We start from the raw sequence: 16777 nt of genomic DNA, 5'->3' as shown, positions 1-16777 counted from the left end.
GCCCTGAGGGAGGAAGACTATAGCCATGGCGTTACATTACCACTGCAACTATAGCTACAGGCAGCCCTTAATTTGAGCCGGGCTTGTATCTTTTATGTAACGCACCTAATCCTAAATCATTATGTTTTGAAACTGGTTCTTATGTAAAGCGCTCTGATACCTTCGGGTAAAGTTTGCACTATATAAAAGCGCATTAAATAAATGAATACATCTCAAGCTGTCCAAGGCCTGGCGCGAGACGCTCTGGCAGCACGTACTTTTGGTATGCATTGCGCAGCATTTAGGTCCTTGTTTATTTAATGGCACAGTGTACTCTGTCCTAGTCTATTATCAGACCTGCCGAATGGATTTCAGGCTGCACATATGTCCAGTGGACATGGCTGTTGTAAACATGGCCGCCCAGCCTTGACACCACGGTGTGAACTAAACAACCACAAGTGAGCCTACATATTCATGGGCCTTAACAGACCCAGGGCCCTAACAGACACGGGGCCCTAATTAACAATGCGGCCTGAACTATAAAAATCAATTCATTGTGCCTAGAAGCAACGAAATGTATTAGTGTGCAGAAGGCAAACGTAAAGTAAACAGAAGCGATGGGAGAAGAGAGCTGCTGCAGGCTGGTTCATTTATAGTGAAGATGGAGACTACACAGCCTGGGTTTGCCAACCCTGCCTCGCGGTTCAGTGCACGAGGTCCCTGGTGTACTCGGGAGTTAAGGGGGATTTATGGGAGGGTGCATGCGGAGACTAGGCGCGTAGAAGGGGCCGCGCCCCCACGCAGGAGTAAAGCCATCCTTCACAACGTCCCGTGTTGAAAGTGACGAGGCCAGACACTGCGGTATCACAGGGCAAGGGCCTGGGCTGCTGGCCTGAGAGAGGGCGCGCAGGGCTGGCTGGACGTCCATTCATGGTTTCCCTGGTTCAAGGTTCAGACACCTGCGCATTCAGGGCCTCTGATGCACAGCATGGGCCATCTCAGCTCAGCAGGTAAAGAGAGCAGAGGATGTGAGGACGGAAAAGAGGGGGCGGGGCAGGAAAGATACACTTGAGGCTCTAAAGAGGACACCGAGGGGCAGAGTGGGTACAGCCGCCATGAGAGTTGCAGGAGCCCTGGCAGTAGGGCACTGGTACGGATCCAAAGAGGCAGAGGACAGGTCTGCGCCAGGAGTGCAGAAGTATTGAGGGACCATGACACCCCCTCAATGGATGCAGAAGGCACCCGACTAAAAGTGGTTCTCATAAGTTAAGCAATAATAAGTTTGTACATGGACGCGATCTGCAATACATGCAGGCATAGCCGCCCTCCCCAGCAGTGAATGTGAACATTGCCTTTCGGGAGGGGCCAGAGTCCTTTTATAGGTTATTTAACGGGCACATGGACAGCGGGAGGGGAGGGGGAGCAGGAATGGGCACACGGACAGAGGGAGGGGGGCGGGAACGGGCACACGGACAGCGGGAGGGCGTAAACATACAAAGGGAAAACACATTTATAAAGTAAATGCTCCTTACCTGATCGCTTCGTGGGAACTTAAATCTTGCAGCCAACTCCAGCAACAGACACTTCTAAAAAGAACAAAACAGGCCGACACGAAAAAAAAAAACAACACACCCACCGCCGCTATGGCGATCAGAAAAGGGTGGAGAGGGAAGAAATCGCGGGAACGCCCACGAATCTGGTCTGGCCATGAAGGACAGATCTCTGTTCCAATGGCTAGCCTCCATTTATGGAGCTAGGCAATGGAACAGAGGGCGGATTCCCAAACCACATAGTTATTCTCGTTAGGTTTTCGTCTGCGCGAAAAGCTGCGCAGTGCACAGCTTTCACTTAGGCGAAACCTAAAAAGGTGTATTACGGAAACGGCAAAGAGTAGACAAACAGAAGTTGTTTAGCAGCAATGTCACACACAATATGGAGGCACTCCTTGTGTTTGAATGTAGACGGGAGCCTCACCGAGATTATACCAAGCTTCAACTTGTTGCGCTATTTGATCGGGGGTGGGGGGGTGCTCAGCTGCCAGATTGCGAACTGCCCACAGAAAGCTTCTAGATGGCTCGATTCCAACTGCTCTAAAGCACATGCAGCACTGTTAAAATCCAACAGATAGGTTCTATGAGATGTTGAACTTGTTGGGAAGTGTCGTAGGTCCTATAGATCAGCACTTCCGACTAGGAAAAGTAAGATCAGATCTGAGGCCTGCAAGTCTTTTGAAGCAGCTAGTAACTTAAAGGATCTCCAGCCGGGTAGAATACTTTAAAGAGGTGTAGGGAAATTCAGAGTTACCGAATTATACTGTTGTCTCATTTGCAGATAATCCACTGGCACAGGACACAGGAATGTCAACTGAAAAGGCATGAAGTTGTAGCGGCTATAAATAGCTGCCCTGTAGGGAAGGCACCAGGCCCTGAATGGGGTCCCTGCGGATTTATTTAAAGATGATGTTGATTTTCGGGCACTCCTGCTGACTAATCTTTTTAATGCCTACTGTAAGACAAGGCCACCAAAATCCTGGTCACATTCTGTAATAGTGCCCATATTCAAGAAAGGAGATAACATTTTGAGTTACTTCTATCACCCCATTTAACTTCTATCACCCCATTTAATTGATCATTCAACAACAAGATTATGTCTAGAGGTTTGGGCCGAGGAAAACAACATTGTGTTAGATTTGCAGTATGGGTTTCGGGTGGGGGAAAGTGCTGTTGCACTGCCTGAAACTATAACTATTAATGAATAAATATACAATTGCTAAGCCAGGGAATGTTTATCTAGCTTTTATGGATTAAAATCCGCCTTTGAACATGTAAATCGTACTAAGCTTTGGGGCATGATGACAGATATTGGAGTCGAGGCCATTACTGTGACTTTTTTAAGGGAATTACACGAGTATCAGCTAGTGTGATGTATGGCTCGATGGGGGAAACTACTGATCAATTTAGGCTTTCAAAGAGTGTGTGACAGGGCTTTTTTTAATGCCTGGTCAATTTTCCTCAAGAATAGAATGAGTGTATAATATATTGTTCAATACTTTATATACACACTCAGAAGCATAATCTCTGTTCATAATGCTCAAGTCGGAGCACATGGCATACACCATAGTACTCATGATATAAATAGATGTTTTTCTGGGGTGGGGAATAAAATCGCGATGCATTCTCTGCACACTCATGGATCAGGAACTGAAGGATAGAGTGGGTTTCAATGTTTGCCTCTGGCTTGTGCCTTTGTTAGAATCCACACGTCAGATTGGCAGTGGACTATGAAACAGCAGAACGGGTATGCCCACTGCATTATTATTCCAGTCCTTAGCTTCTATGGCATTTGTGAGCCAAAGAACGGAAACTATGGGCCTGCGAGTGCCATGTAAAAAGCATTCTCTCTTATTGCAGCATTTGCAAACCTTGATGCAGTACTGCATGGTGGCTTTCTATATTAGATATGCATTTGAAAATTGTCTGCAACCATAGCTTATATAGACACAACAAGAAGAGAACGTCAGTAAGGGATACTTAAGAGCCGCACCACCTAGCTATACACAAATCGGGAGTATACTCAAATTCGTTTCGTGCACCTCGTCAGTCCACTGCCCAAGGACCAAACAATTATAGAAAAATACAAAAAGCACAGAGGCAACACAAGATTTATAGAGCTTAAATGCACGGCACATAATTCAGATCCGGATTCTTCCTTGATTTCAAAGTGATGACTCTTTAATAGCTTCTTTGCGCCACAGAAAGTGTGAAATGATGGTTTAAAACAGCCGACGCATTTCGCCCCACAGTGGGCTTCCTCAGGGCTGCAACACAATATATTATAAATTCACAAATTCGATTTATACACATATAAAAAAAGGCAACATTTTACTGTAAACAAACATGAAATGACCCTCCTGGCACTACGCTTTAAAAAGTTACTCATAGAGTCTCTACCTCTGTATGAAACAGAAAATCAAGAAAAAGCCAAAATGGGAAAGAACACAGAAAAGTAAGTACAACACCCAATGTGTTCTTAGAAAACTGCAGGAGAGACAAAAAAAGCCCGAAAAGTTAGAGACCACAGTTAATCATGATCATATATAATGACCGTGTGTTAAGATACAAGGACAAACAAATATATATTATTTACAACATTGCTGCTATAAGCTCAGCAAGCTAGTATGAACTTGAGAACACCCCACACGTGTCTACCACTTATAACCATAAACCATAAAGACATAACTTAAACAAATCCTCACCAAATTCCACAACGCACAAATCTTAGAATCATTCACTGTCGTCCCAGAATCATAAATAATGTATCAATACTGGTATAAAAAAAACATACAGATACACTGTCAGTAATGTGACCAGATCTTAAATTAAAAATAGCCAACCATATACAGTGGTGGTTAGCTGTCAAGCCATAAATACATTTTAAAAAGATAAGGCATCAATCAATTCACTAAGGATATCCTCAAAGGAACGCTTCTGATTATTTTCCCACTTATTCGTGAAATATTCATAGTTTTTCTGAAATGTCAACTCTCCCATTAGCCATTGACCACTCCATTCCAACAATCGAATCGACATGCACCCTGAAAAAAATTTGATGGCATAAAAACGTATAAAACCTACATAAACACAAATAATTATTCAGGCACACATTACCTTACTGTTCAAACTTCGGGACAATACAAGTAAACGGTAAAGCCATGCCTCAGCAACATCAAGAACTCTCTGCAATTCTACAGTTGTGAAACAAACAATTCCGAGCATGTCAAAACATTTACTACAAGGTTATCCAATCACTGGCCTCATCACTCCACCACATAAGTACTTAACAACTCCTGTCGCTCACAGAAAAAAAATGCAAAGAGGGCTCTGCCATGTCCGGTTAGGAAAGAACATTACCCTCAAAGTGCAGTGTCAGGATTGCTAACCAGAGGAAACCAAACAATGAGCTGTACGACATAAGCTGGGCCAGATCAGCAAACTGAGCAAGATAGGGAAGTGCAATCAGGGACTTCCTGGACATGATGTCAGCAGTGGCGCCCTCACCTTGCATAACAACTGCACTTTACTGGAGACACAGACAGGGTGTGCATATCTTTCGTGCCACTAAAGAGTTGCATTTCGATTAAGACTGCGGTTCTGTATTACAACTTTTGACACATGAAACACAGAGACATACTGGTGTGGTTACCCCTACAAATTTATCAGACATATTCAAATGTACTTTAGCAAGTAGGGATCGAAAAGTACCTTAGTAAGATGTTTCGACTGTAAAGTACACCTTGCAACAAGATTACTACTTCTGCATATTTTGAAATACAAAGCACGCACTGTGCAGGGGAATTGTGTGCACGTTGTTTTATCATTAAACACATTACACAACAGTGTGGTAGAAGAGTGTCCAATGTTGGGTCACGATGCCCATTTTCACTCCAGGTTTTCAGGACAATCTTGTATGCAAAGGAGGGGCACCTCACCCTACTTATGAGCTGCTCGAGAATTGTGATGGTGCCAGGAACTCGTTACCAACACCACCATAATTCAGGTTTCGTAGGAATGCTGCACGTCTGACACTTCAACCCGAGGTTGCTTCATCTGCCACCTAGGATTCAAATTTGAGAGCAAATTAATTTATCACAAGTTGTCAAACGTGGCACATCTTTTTTTCTTCAGCTAAACACCCAGACAACTGGGAAAATAATTACTCTATTGTCTACTGAACATAGATCCAAAATGATCCATCCGCGGTGGGGCCACGTCTGGAACACTGCAATTACCTTTATTTAGTCTTCCCAAAATGCAGTATACAGGAACTTCCGACTATCCAAAAGATGGGAATGAGAGTTATGGTGAATCTGCCTCGAAGATAATCGGTCTAGAGCCACCTTGATCACCTGCACTGGCTGCCTATCTAGAAAAGAGTTCAGTTTAAAGCTTACCATTTGTAACAAGATCATTTATTGCTCGCCCCAAATTCATTAACGATCTGGTTCAGAGTTAAACCCCAGCTGGGAATTTGCGATCTTCATTTGCATGTCTTCTCACTCCTCCTAAAATAAGAAGAATGATTGGGCGGGCAGGACATGGCTTTTCCTAGGGTCCTCTCTGGTGTGAATGCACTTCTGAATCTCCACAAATGATCCTCCTGTATTCAGGAAATTACTAAAACCCATCTGTAAAAATAAGCATTTAAGGGGGGCACAAGGGCACTTTACTGGTAATAACGCACTTATAAACTTCCTCAAATATCATATCTGTGGTTTTCACTACGATTTTTACGAATGGAATCAGACGAAGTCTCCAGGCAAATTTCGTGGGGAAAACATGCAGGAAGCAGCCTTGAAAATCTGATTTCCACATGGGATTTCCCAAAAAAATCAGAACACCCATCCATCCACGCTCCCCAAAAATTACCTAAAGCTAGGTATCAGTAATTTTGTTTGGGGGCAAGGGAACGGGTCACATTGAAAGGCATTACTGGGAGGATCTAGTTGGGCAAAAGCCTTTGCTGCAATCTGCTTGAACATGCATTCCACTCTAATCAGACAAAGATAGATACGATCTTGGGGGCATATGTATGAAACGATTTTGTAGTCTCAAACGCTGCAAATCACAAAAACACAGCATTTGCGAATAAGAAAAAAAAGCTAAACGCGATGTATGAGACATTTTTGCATCGCAATATTAGGGTATCGCAAAATTTGCGTTTCCTTATTTTGCGATTGCATTTAAGGAATCGCAAATTACTATTCCTTAAATGCAATTTAAGAAGCACAGAAAAAGTGCAATTTGGCATTAAGGAACCGTAAATTACCACCAACTTCAATTTGGTGGCAATTTGCGATTTCTTTGAAAAATGCACTTTTTTGCATCTTTCAAAGTGCTATGTGGCGCACATACATGCCCTTAAGGCATGTATATGTGCCACATGTGCACACATGTACATTTCAGGGGTGCAACAAGGTGTCTTTTTGACACACTGGCACTCTTGAAATTGCATTCTCAATTTGTGATTCTCTAATTGAGAATCGCAAATTGAGAATGTCTTCCCATTGCCCACAGGAATGATTAGGGAGATATTCCTTAATTGTGAATTGCAATTTGTGATTCGCAATTAAGGAATATGTAAGATTCACAAAATTATTTGCAAATCCTACATATATAGCATTTTGCGATTCTCAAATAGCGATTCTCTAAAAGTCGCTAATTGGGAATCGTAAAACTTAAGTTTCATACATATGGCCACTAGTTTCTTCACGGATGTGCCATACTAACATTAGTAAAAATAGCGTCAAACTCAACCATGTTCCCCAGGGTAAGAGTCACAATGTTAAACCAGAGTTTAAAATGTATTAAATCTGGTCTACACTTAATCCTTTAGTATTAACTGTTACAGATAGTATTTGAAAAGGATGCTACTACATAAGGGGCCGCATGTACGACCATTTCCTTTTGTGATTAACAATTTGCACATTTTAGCGACTAGCAATTTGAGAGTCGCTAAAGAAAATGTACTATCTCAGACACATTTTGCGATTCTTAATGGGGTCGCAAATTACCTGACCTGGGGAAAGGATGTTGCATAATGGCTAGAGTGGTCGACCTCGAAGCTGGGGAACCAGGTTCGAGTCTCGGCAGGGATGCTTACCATCCTGTGATTCTGGGCCCAAATGTCTATTAGCGACTGCTAAAAACTGTTGTACATGTGGCCTACGGTTTGCTACAGTCCTTCAAATTTGAATTGACATGATTATTGCATTTTCATGACTCCAGTTAAATGACTAGCCTTGAAAAAAACAAACTTTGTCTGAGTCTATTAGATTTATGATTTTGGTCTCTAGATGTTCCATACCTGATGCTCAACCAATACACAGAAAATAAAACTTATGGACATATTACATTGTTATTAAGTTATGAAAGTAATTTTAATCGATGTGTAAGGTGCCTCCAAGTTCATGTTTTCCATAATGTGTCAGGTTCTATGACGGGGACATGGCACAAACAGAACCAATGCCACCCCACAAATGTATGCACCTGTACGTTCTTAAGCTGGCTTTCCATTCATGAGATTAGTTTCTCATCTTCAAAATGCATCGGTATTTGAAATCCGACCTTCGGGAGGGGGGGGACCAAATGCATGACAATCGCCAGCGAAATTTAAATAATCCCCTAGCTGAGGCAACGCTTTCCTGCACTTTATACGTACTATGTGGTCCTTTAATTCTGCCATCAAATATGCAAACATCATTACTAACTCCACTGTGAATTATACACTTATACAGTGTAGACTATGTGTAGTGTAACGAATTATCTTATCGCAGAATGTATGTTATTGCATGATCTATTACAAATGTGTGCACATGCCCCTTCCTGCAAATACCGACGCAAAAATACTTCCGAAATTGCCATTCAGTGGCTAAACTGGAATCTTTCCAAACCTTCATATTGCACCACCAACATTAAGCATATTTGGTTTTATTTATGTTAACTTTGTTTCATAGAGTCAGATTTGTCGCCTTCGGCATATTATGTGCAAAAGAGCACACAGATACATTTTGATGAGTTGGGTAATAGGTCGGATTCTGAATCACACGACTCCCAAGAGAGTTAAACAGGTTTGGGTTTTGTGTGTCAAAGGTTTATACGTAGGAGACATCGCACAAACAGGAGAAACTTGTTATTCAGGCCTCCACTACTTTAAGCCATGAAAACTTCAGTTACCAGCAGATATTATTCTATGAATGTTTGAGGGTCAAGTTATTAATTAGTAGATGCACTGTTTAAACATTGCAGATCATTTTTATAAAAGGGGGTTATTTGTACCCAATAATATATGGCATTCGAAAGTACAACAAGAAGTTACAAATATGGTAGTTTGGGGCCTAAGAGACATTTATACATGCATACGGGATAGGCCTGTGCTACTCAAAAAGAATACTGTTACTTGCTGATCTTCAACCCTTTCCAGATACACACCAAGGCATCACCACTACCAGCGATGAACACAGATATACACACACAAAAAAAAAGGTTTTTGACGCTTAACAGGTCGGAGACGACCAAGCACTGAGTCCGAGTAAAGTTGCAGAATGTGAAAAGCATGCAGCCACGAAAAGACATGAATAAAATACAGAAGAGAAGAAGTAAGTCAACTGAAAACAAGAGGTGAAAAGCGGTTGGAATTAGTAAACATTAAGAACAAAACAAAAACTAATGACGCGTTTAAAATAACAATCAAGTGCAAATATAAAACGCCTTACGTAGCCAAAAACGTAACCAGACTCAAATCACTGAGATAAGCAATTCAGCCACAAAAAAGAGTCACTTACTTTTAAACTGTTTAGATGGCTCTACAATTTCATAAATGCTAAATTGCCATAATGTAGCAGCATGAAATAAATGTGCGGATAAACATAAGGTGAAATAATTTGCCGCAACAAAATGTTAGTCGTTGTACACTGAGTCAGAGTAGCGTTTTAAGATTGTGTTATTGTCATCTTAGACAATGAGAATGTTAAAACTAAATTATTCTTAAATCTATAAAATACATTGATGAAGACAGCATTACTGGCGGGTCGTACCAAGATTGGAGTTGTGACCAAATAATCAAAAAAATATAGGACATAGCTGTGACATTTTGAGTGAGAGGGGAACAGAACAGCATAACAAGCATTTGCAAAGCAATAGGTCTCGCCTTTTGGAACTTTTGATTTGCCAATATCTTTTAGCCAGGCTGTACATGATCCACTGATGCTGTGCAGCATGGCTAAGTAGGAAAAGAAAAGCGGTGGAAGGCTATTGCATCATTGTACAAGCATGTGCATCACTCATGTGCATGCCATTAAAATTAAGTTACTACTTTTTTTTCTTTTTATTGATCGATCCAACTCAGATCAGCAAATAAAAAGACAAAAGAGGAAGTAGAATGGGGAGTGTGGAGAAGCATAGAGGCGAGAAAGCAAAATGGTCAGGAAAAGGGTAAGAGAATCACAGAGGGCATGAGGGGAGAACCACACTGGCGACAGAGCAGCACTAGAGAGGAAGAGAAGCACACTTAGAAGATAGCTGGAAAACACATACACGCGAGTGAAGTGCTTAAAAAAAAAAACAGTGCCTGAAGAAAATCGAGCAGTACAAGAACAAAGTAAGTATAAAAATGCAGTCATTAATCCACGGTCCCGGTGAGTTGACAAACACAAGAGGAGGAAGGAACCACCATACACTAATGAATAAGCAAGCAAATGAAAGTGGCAATGAAGCTCACCAAGAGAAAGCAGTGGGCGGGATATAAACCTACTGCAAAATAACAATACACCACACAACAGAGAGTAAATGCACTGTCTAATACACAGGAAAGAAAAATGACCTTCTTGAGTCAGTGAGTATCGTAGTGGAAGTTCAGGCCAACTGCAGGTTTACTTTGATCACAACTCAGGAAGAAGACAGTTTCATCTGTTAGAGTTAGGCACACAAAATTTGAGGTAGTGTCAGTTGGCTGACAAACTAGCAGAAAGAAAGAAAAAAAAATAAAGCAGGGGACCTATAGAATAAGGAAGGTACGAAGAACTAAGAAAGGTGTCAAACTAAAATATCTGGACAGCAACTCCTACAATATACATCATAAAGTATGTCCTCTTCACCATAGATGAAGATGGTTTCTGCCTCATGATGTTGCTTGACCTCTCTGCTTCCTTCAACACAGTCTACCATCTCACCCTTTTTCACACCTGGGAGCCTTGCACGGGATTCATTGACAATGTCCTTCATTATTTCTCTTCCTAGCTTTTCAACCAACATCAGTTTGCTCACATGAGCATGTACAGATCACAAAAAATGCCCATCATCCATAGAGTCTTGCAGGTTTCCATGCTTTCTCCCGTCAACTTGAACCTACACATGGAGCTGCTTGGTGTTCTACGCACAGGTAACAGAAATCAAGATTCACCGATATGCTGATTATGCACAACTCTCCTTGAAAGTCCCCTCTGCTACAGACATCCAACATCTCACAGTGCTTCCACATCTTCCAGATCTGGATATCCAGGGCCTCCCAGAAGGTCAACCCAATCAAGATAAAAATCCTGTTATTTGCCAAGAGCAATAAACACGATACAGTACAAACCTAGTTCAATGGAATTAACCTTGATTGCGTTGAACCCCAACTTTCACTGTACGCCAAGTCATTTGGATTTGCTCTGGACACAACCGAACCCTCAAGGAACACACTGTCAAAGAGCAAAGAGACTGGTTACAGCTATCTCTCCTAATGAAATTTAACCCATTTCTTCCAGAAAGTGACAGCAGAATTGCTGTTCAAGTCCTCCATGGCCTCCAAACCACCATGCTGGTGCCTCTAACAAGTGTCCATCATGCTGCAGCACGTCTCTTCCAGGGCCTGAAGAAATATGATCACATCACCCCAGTCCTGATAGAACGCCATTGGCTCCCCTTGTTAGCCGCACAATCTTCAAACCCAGCTGCATCATTTACAACACTGTCACAATCAGCACCCTCAATTACCTTGCAAACAAGCCCACAACCTCTGGTGCAAGATTTCTGGAGGTCAACATATAAAAGACAGACATGCGATGAAAATATCGATGTCAGTGAATTAGATGATATTTCAGAAGATTAAAAAAAGAGGAAAGGCGTCACGAGAGTACAGTTATTTAATGAAAATAAGCAATGGAGCATGTTCTATATGCGAGTAGAGAGTGGTGTCCTTGTTTATGGCACCTGCCTCAACCTTCTCCCACACAAGTTGATTATTACCTCACAGAATATAATATGCTGAAGTGTAGGTGATGAGGGTGGTGCTTGGGCGCCATGGACAAAGTTTGCAGATCCTTTTGTACAGTTCCAGGAGTTGTGGGCCTACATACTGGTATCAGGAGATAGGCTCACAGCAAGAATGGCTTGCTCTATGGTTCTCGAGTGGCTAGATCATGAGTGAATAATTGGAGCAGAATCAGGGCTGAAACCAATCGAAGGATTTTCACGCACGAATCAATAGGATCACGGCAACTTATTCTTCCTGGGTACATTTGTCAATTCATTTGTGAAGGGAAAGGTAGGCTTTGTTGTATCATAGGTACAAAGACCTTACATCAGTTGTTCTTAACCTGTGGTCCCAGGACCCCTAAGGGTCTGTGACGCCTAAGCTTAGAAAATGTGATATTACCAGATTAATAAAGTGGATATAAGTAAACAAAACAAAATGTAAAATTGAAAATGCTGCAATGTTCTGTAAATGTGAAGGAACTTGAAATCGGAGGCTAATTATTAAGTTGGTGTCCACAGATTGATTTTTGAGAGTAGTGCAAGCATATCAAACAGAATAGCATGGACAGTGGGTGGTCCCAACCAAATTTAGAAAAGCCACAATGTTTCCTCTAAATAAAATGTAGACATGTTCATATTTGTTTGTGATTCAAATAAAATATTTCATAATTTGTGTATTTGTTTGATGAATGTTTGTTTCTGAATTTGTGTGTATTGTTTTATGGTTCAAATTGTTGAAATTGGTTAGGTCAGGTTCCCCGGCTTCCAGTAATGACTCAATGGATGTCCCCCGAATGCAATAATGAGTCAGTGGGGGGTGTACTGGATCCAATAATGATTCAGTGGGGGGTTCACAGAAGTTAAATCGTTAAGGACCACTGCCGTACATCATTCATGAAAGGGCAGCAGTGTGATAAACCTCAATCTGCTGTGCCAAGTTGGACATGAAGAACTAGGTCCTTTGGGGATCCAAGAGCTGGACAGCAAGCATCAGTCCTTGTTGCGTTACTGGAATGCAAACACCCTCAAACTCTTGATATCATGGAGCCTATCTGCACCAGGCGTGAAGTTGCAGGAGACAAGAGCAGAGTTGGTGGCCTTTAAGTTCACGGGTGACCATTAAGTGGGAAAAGCGTAATGAGTTACCAAGGGCTACCAAACCCAAAGGAGAGTTACAGGGCAATGAGGGCTAGGTCTCACTTCCAAATAGGAGGTTTACTTTTCACACAAACAGAAACCCACAGGCACTATTTCACATCTCTGTAGACTCAGATGTGGACCACTGGCATCAGCAAACACATAGGTGAAACAGAGAGGTAAATTATGGACCATTATTCTGACATTTGTTCGCAAGTTGTGTTTTCACCATTTACAGTGCACTACACCGTGAACATGTAGTACATTTCTGTGTCACAAAAGACTACCGGGACCCATGAAGGGTTGAAGTGTCCCCTGACTGAGAGGAGTGGAGGGAATGTATTTACCTCATTAGTGCAACTGAACCACTAGTTAATGTGAGAGTGGAAATTAGTTTATTTTGGCTTAGTGTGTCTTTCTACAGTTGAGCTGGAACCCATCTTTGGGAGAGTAGTGTGGCAATGTTTTCTATAGTTTCACAGGGGATACTGTGAAGAAACTATAGGCACAGTGTAGTACATACTGTTTCGCTCTAGTGTTTATAGAACCTTTTATTAGAATGTTTTATATGCAGAATGTACTTTGCTTTCATGTTCTACTGTGTGGGCTTCTGTTCTATGACAGTTACTGGTGGCTGTTGTGGAGGAGAGTCCGCTCTTGTTACTCCTCGGTATCTTATTAAAGACTCTGCTTACAAGATATGATCCAATGTATGCCCGTTTACTACACATAGCATCTAAAGTGTGTCTTTCATTGAGACATAAGAGGGAAGTATATTTATTCCCCACAATACAGAACGGAGAACACTATCAGAAGAGCTTATAGACCAAGAATGTGCGCTTACTCGTGTGAAAGTAATGTCAAGCTATACTTAAATCTACATGCAAAAGTGACACCCAAAAGAACAGTAGTGTCCATAGTGAGAAAACCGGTCACCTGTGTGCAAAGCCGGCGCCGTAGTTAGGGATTCGCATTGAGTCCTATACACGCCCCGTGTATAGGACTCAATGCAACTGCTGTTGCTTCTTGAAAACGGGGTCTTGTACTTCGGGTTGGGAAGGCAAATGAACTTAGGTGCCACTAGCCTAGATGGACTGCGGTGCCACTAGCAACTTAGTGTAGCCTATCTCTGTAGATAGATGGCGCCATGAGGATTCAGTGCGGATGAGAAAGCTATCGGCTTTGAGTCGGTTTAGTTGAGGTTTTCAACTAGGAACTGTTGAAGACCTTTGACGAGGGCGGGGTGATGCGGAGGTCTCCGTGCCAGATATGGAGCACTTTTTTTAAACGAATTGGTCAGACATGTATGTAGGAACTAAATAAAGATTGTATTTAAATTCATTCATTGTGCCTTCGAGTTATTACAGAATTCTATTGGGATCTTTCTGTGGATCGATAACAAGAGGCTATGGAAGGGATTTCTGAACAGTGAGGTGATGAGGGAGGGGGGGGCGGAGGGAGGGTGGTTTCGGCAGGGGGTGCTTACTCCAGAAATTTGGGATCTCGGTTAAGAGATGGCCTGAGGGAGCATCGGTTCCCTGTTTCGAACGAGAAGACGGAGGGAACTCTAAACTAAGATTTCCAAGGCTTGACAAGTTGTACGGCTTACACATACCTTTAGCTCCGCAGTCCGCACACGTCCGATTTTCTTCCTCCTGTAGTAGGGTGCTGAGAAGAGCCTGGTACCGCTCCACGTCCCTCACGCATTTTCCAGTCATGGCTGTACAAATAGGACACGGCAGCCTCCAGTCACGGGTTTCCTTTTGCCGTCTTACTCTTTAAACTGGTGCCTTAAGTCCTCCCGGTGCTCTTGTCCTCAAACGATAAAGGATTGAGCTCTACTCCAGCAGCTGACACCTCTACTTCCTGCATCCGGGTCCCGTTTCCCTCTGTTCACTGACTGCGGGAAGGCAGGTACCGCTTCCGCCCTCGAGACAGGGACATTGACGTCAAGGAATACGCACCCACCACTGACAGCCAATAGGAAAAGAGTGGAGCTGAGTTTAAGAAAGCACAAGTAACATTGATGTTGAGTACGCGCATCACTCTACGTCCATGCACGTAACCGCGTCCTCTAAGGCAGCCAAGTTGGGGTCAGGCAGGCTTCTCGCAGCTCATTTTAGGGAACATATCTTTCCTACCGATATTCAGCATAATACTATTAATATGACGTAGTTGCCTGTCCTTAAGATGAACGTAAGTAGTGCGCGTTCGAAGCCCGTGGGAGGTTTCGACATTGAAATTCATGAATGAAACGGGTAATAAAGAGGGAGGACCGGAAGTTGTTCTTAAAGAGCCGGGAGTATCTATTACACAACACCAGCATTGAAACGTTTATGATCAACTAGTAATAGGTGGAATGTGAATACTAAATATGCACATTGAAAATAGCTGCCAAGGTTCCTAATAGCTTATGTGTGACATTTTCATAATTTCAGTGTAATTATAAATGACATTCAACAACTACGAGTGACACTTTCTAAAAAGCAAAATCCAAGCAATGAAGACGGGGAAAGATATACATTTCTGAAATTACACCTATTTGAGCAACGAGGAACTCAAAGAGGATCTTAAAACGGGTGCAATGCACCAGAAAAAGAAGGGCAATGACCGACATGACACAGTCCACAGCTGCCAAATTTTCAAATTGCTTATGTGTGACATTTGTATGGTTTCAGTGCACATACGAGTTATATTCAGCTGCCAAACGTGTGAAACTTAGAGTGGCACTATCTCGTGAGTAAAACTAAGCAATGAATTGCACAGAAAGATATAAGTATCAGAAATTATACCCTTGTGATTATTGAGAAGCCCTATAAATATCTTAAAACTGCTGCAAGAGCACTGAAATAAGAAGGTTATCACATGCTTTACAATGAACACCATATTTCTGTGGGAGCCTATCTCAGACTGTGTAATACATATATAAAACAATGTGCATATTCATAGTGCTTTCAATTGCAGGCTGCAACCTCTTAGCACTATAATAGAGCTGTCACTATTCACTACTGCTCCAACCAGTTTTCCACTGTGTAGGCTCTTGTCATTTGTTGGAATGCTGAAGCTAATTTTTTTTGACAACACATCATAATGAAGCCTACAGGCAAATCTCGTTTAAAGAAAGCCCAACTATTACTCTCACCTTTCAATGGAAAACACAGACAAATTACCTGTTTTTTGCACTCAACATTTGCATAGCGCACTACTGCCACTTTTGTGTCCTTGAAGCGCTCTATCGTGTTTTGTTTTACATACTGGAGCAGACCAGCGCGGTTAAAAGCGTGCATGGTTGTAATGTGGCCGGGCAGCATGGGAGGGTTACGGTGGCCTGTAGAACATTCTACGTCAAAGCGTTTAGATTGATGGTGTGCTCAGACTGCGTGGCCTACGCAAGGCGTAATCAATTCTGCAATATAGACACTCAATCAGGGGTTTATAGAGCGCGCTACTCACCCGTGAGGGTCTCAAGGCGCTGGGGGGAGGGGAGAGGGAGCAGGTCTGAGTCAGTCGTAGAGCCAGGTCTTGAGGTCCTTCCTGAACGTGTGAAGTGTTTGGGAGCGTTTGATGTTGGCCGGTAGCTCGTTCCAGGTCTTGGCTGCGATGTAGGAGAAAGCTCTCCCGCCGGTAAGTTTCTGCGGATGCAGGGGACCTCTGCCAGGGCGAGGTCGGCGGAGCGGAGGTTCCTCTTGGGTACGTGGAAATATACTCTGTCATTGAGGTATTTGGGGCCAATGTTTTTGAGGGATTTGTAGGCATGGATGAGGAGTTTGAAGGTGACCCTCTTCTCGACGGGGAGCCAGTGGAGGCTTCGTATGTGTAGGGTCATATGCTTGTGGCATGGAGTCCCTACGACGAGCCTGGCAGCAGCG

At 42.6% G+C, this 16777-nt stretch overlaps 1 protein-coding gene across 2 annotated transcripts in view; it reads right to left on the bottom strand.

Annotated features, from left to right (window-relative positions):
- Positions 1-14856, bottom strand: part of SMAP2 (small ArfGAP2) — a 179399-nt gene extending 164543 nt beyond the window's left edge. Inside the window, exon 1 of one of the 2 annotated variants that reach the window (XM_086948280.1) lies at positions 14524-14856. In XM_086948280.1, coding sequence (XP_086804406.1) covers positions 14524-14626 — 103 coding nt within the window. In that variant the 5' untranslated portion in view covers positions 14627-14856. The remainder of the gene's footprint in view (positions 1-14523) is intronic. The other variant, XM_086948279.1, reaches the window with a different exon arrangement.
- Between the last annotated feature and the right edge of the window lie 1921 nt (positions 14857-16777).

Source organism: Lissotriton vulgaris, unplaced genomic scaffold (assembly GCF_964263255.1).
Source record: "Lissotriton vulgaris unplaced genomic scaffold, aLisVul1.2 SCAFFOLD_2217, whole genome shotgun sequence".
In the NCBI taxonomy this organism is placed as follows: Eukaryota; Metazoa; Chordata; class Amphibia; order Caudata; family Salamandridae; genus Lissotriton; species Lissotriton vulgaris.
This window is presented reverse-complemented; position numbering and strand designations above follow the sequence as displayed.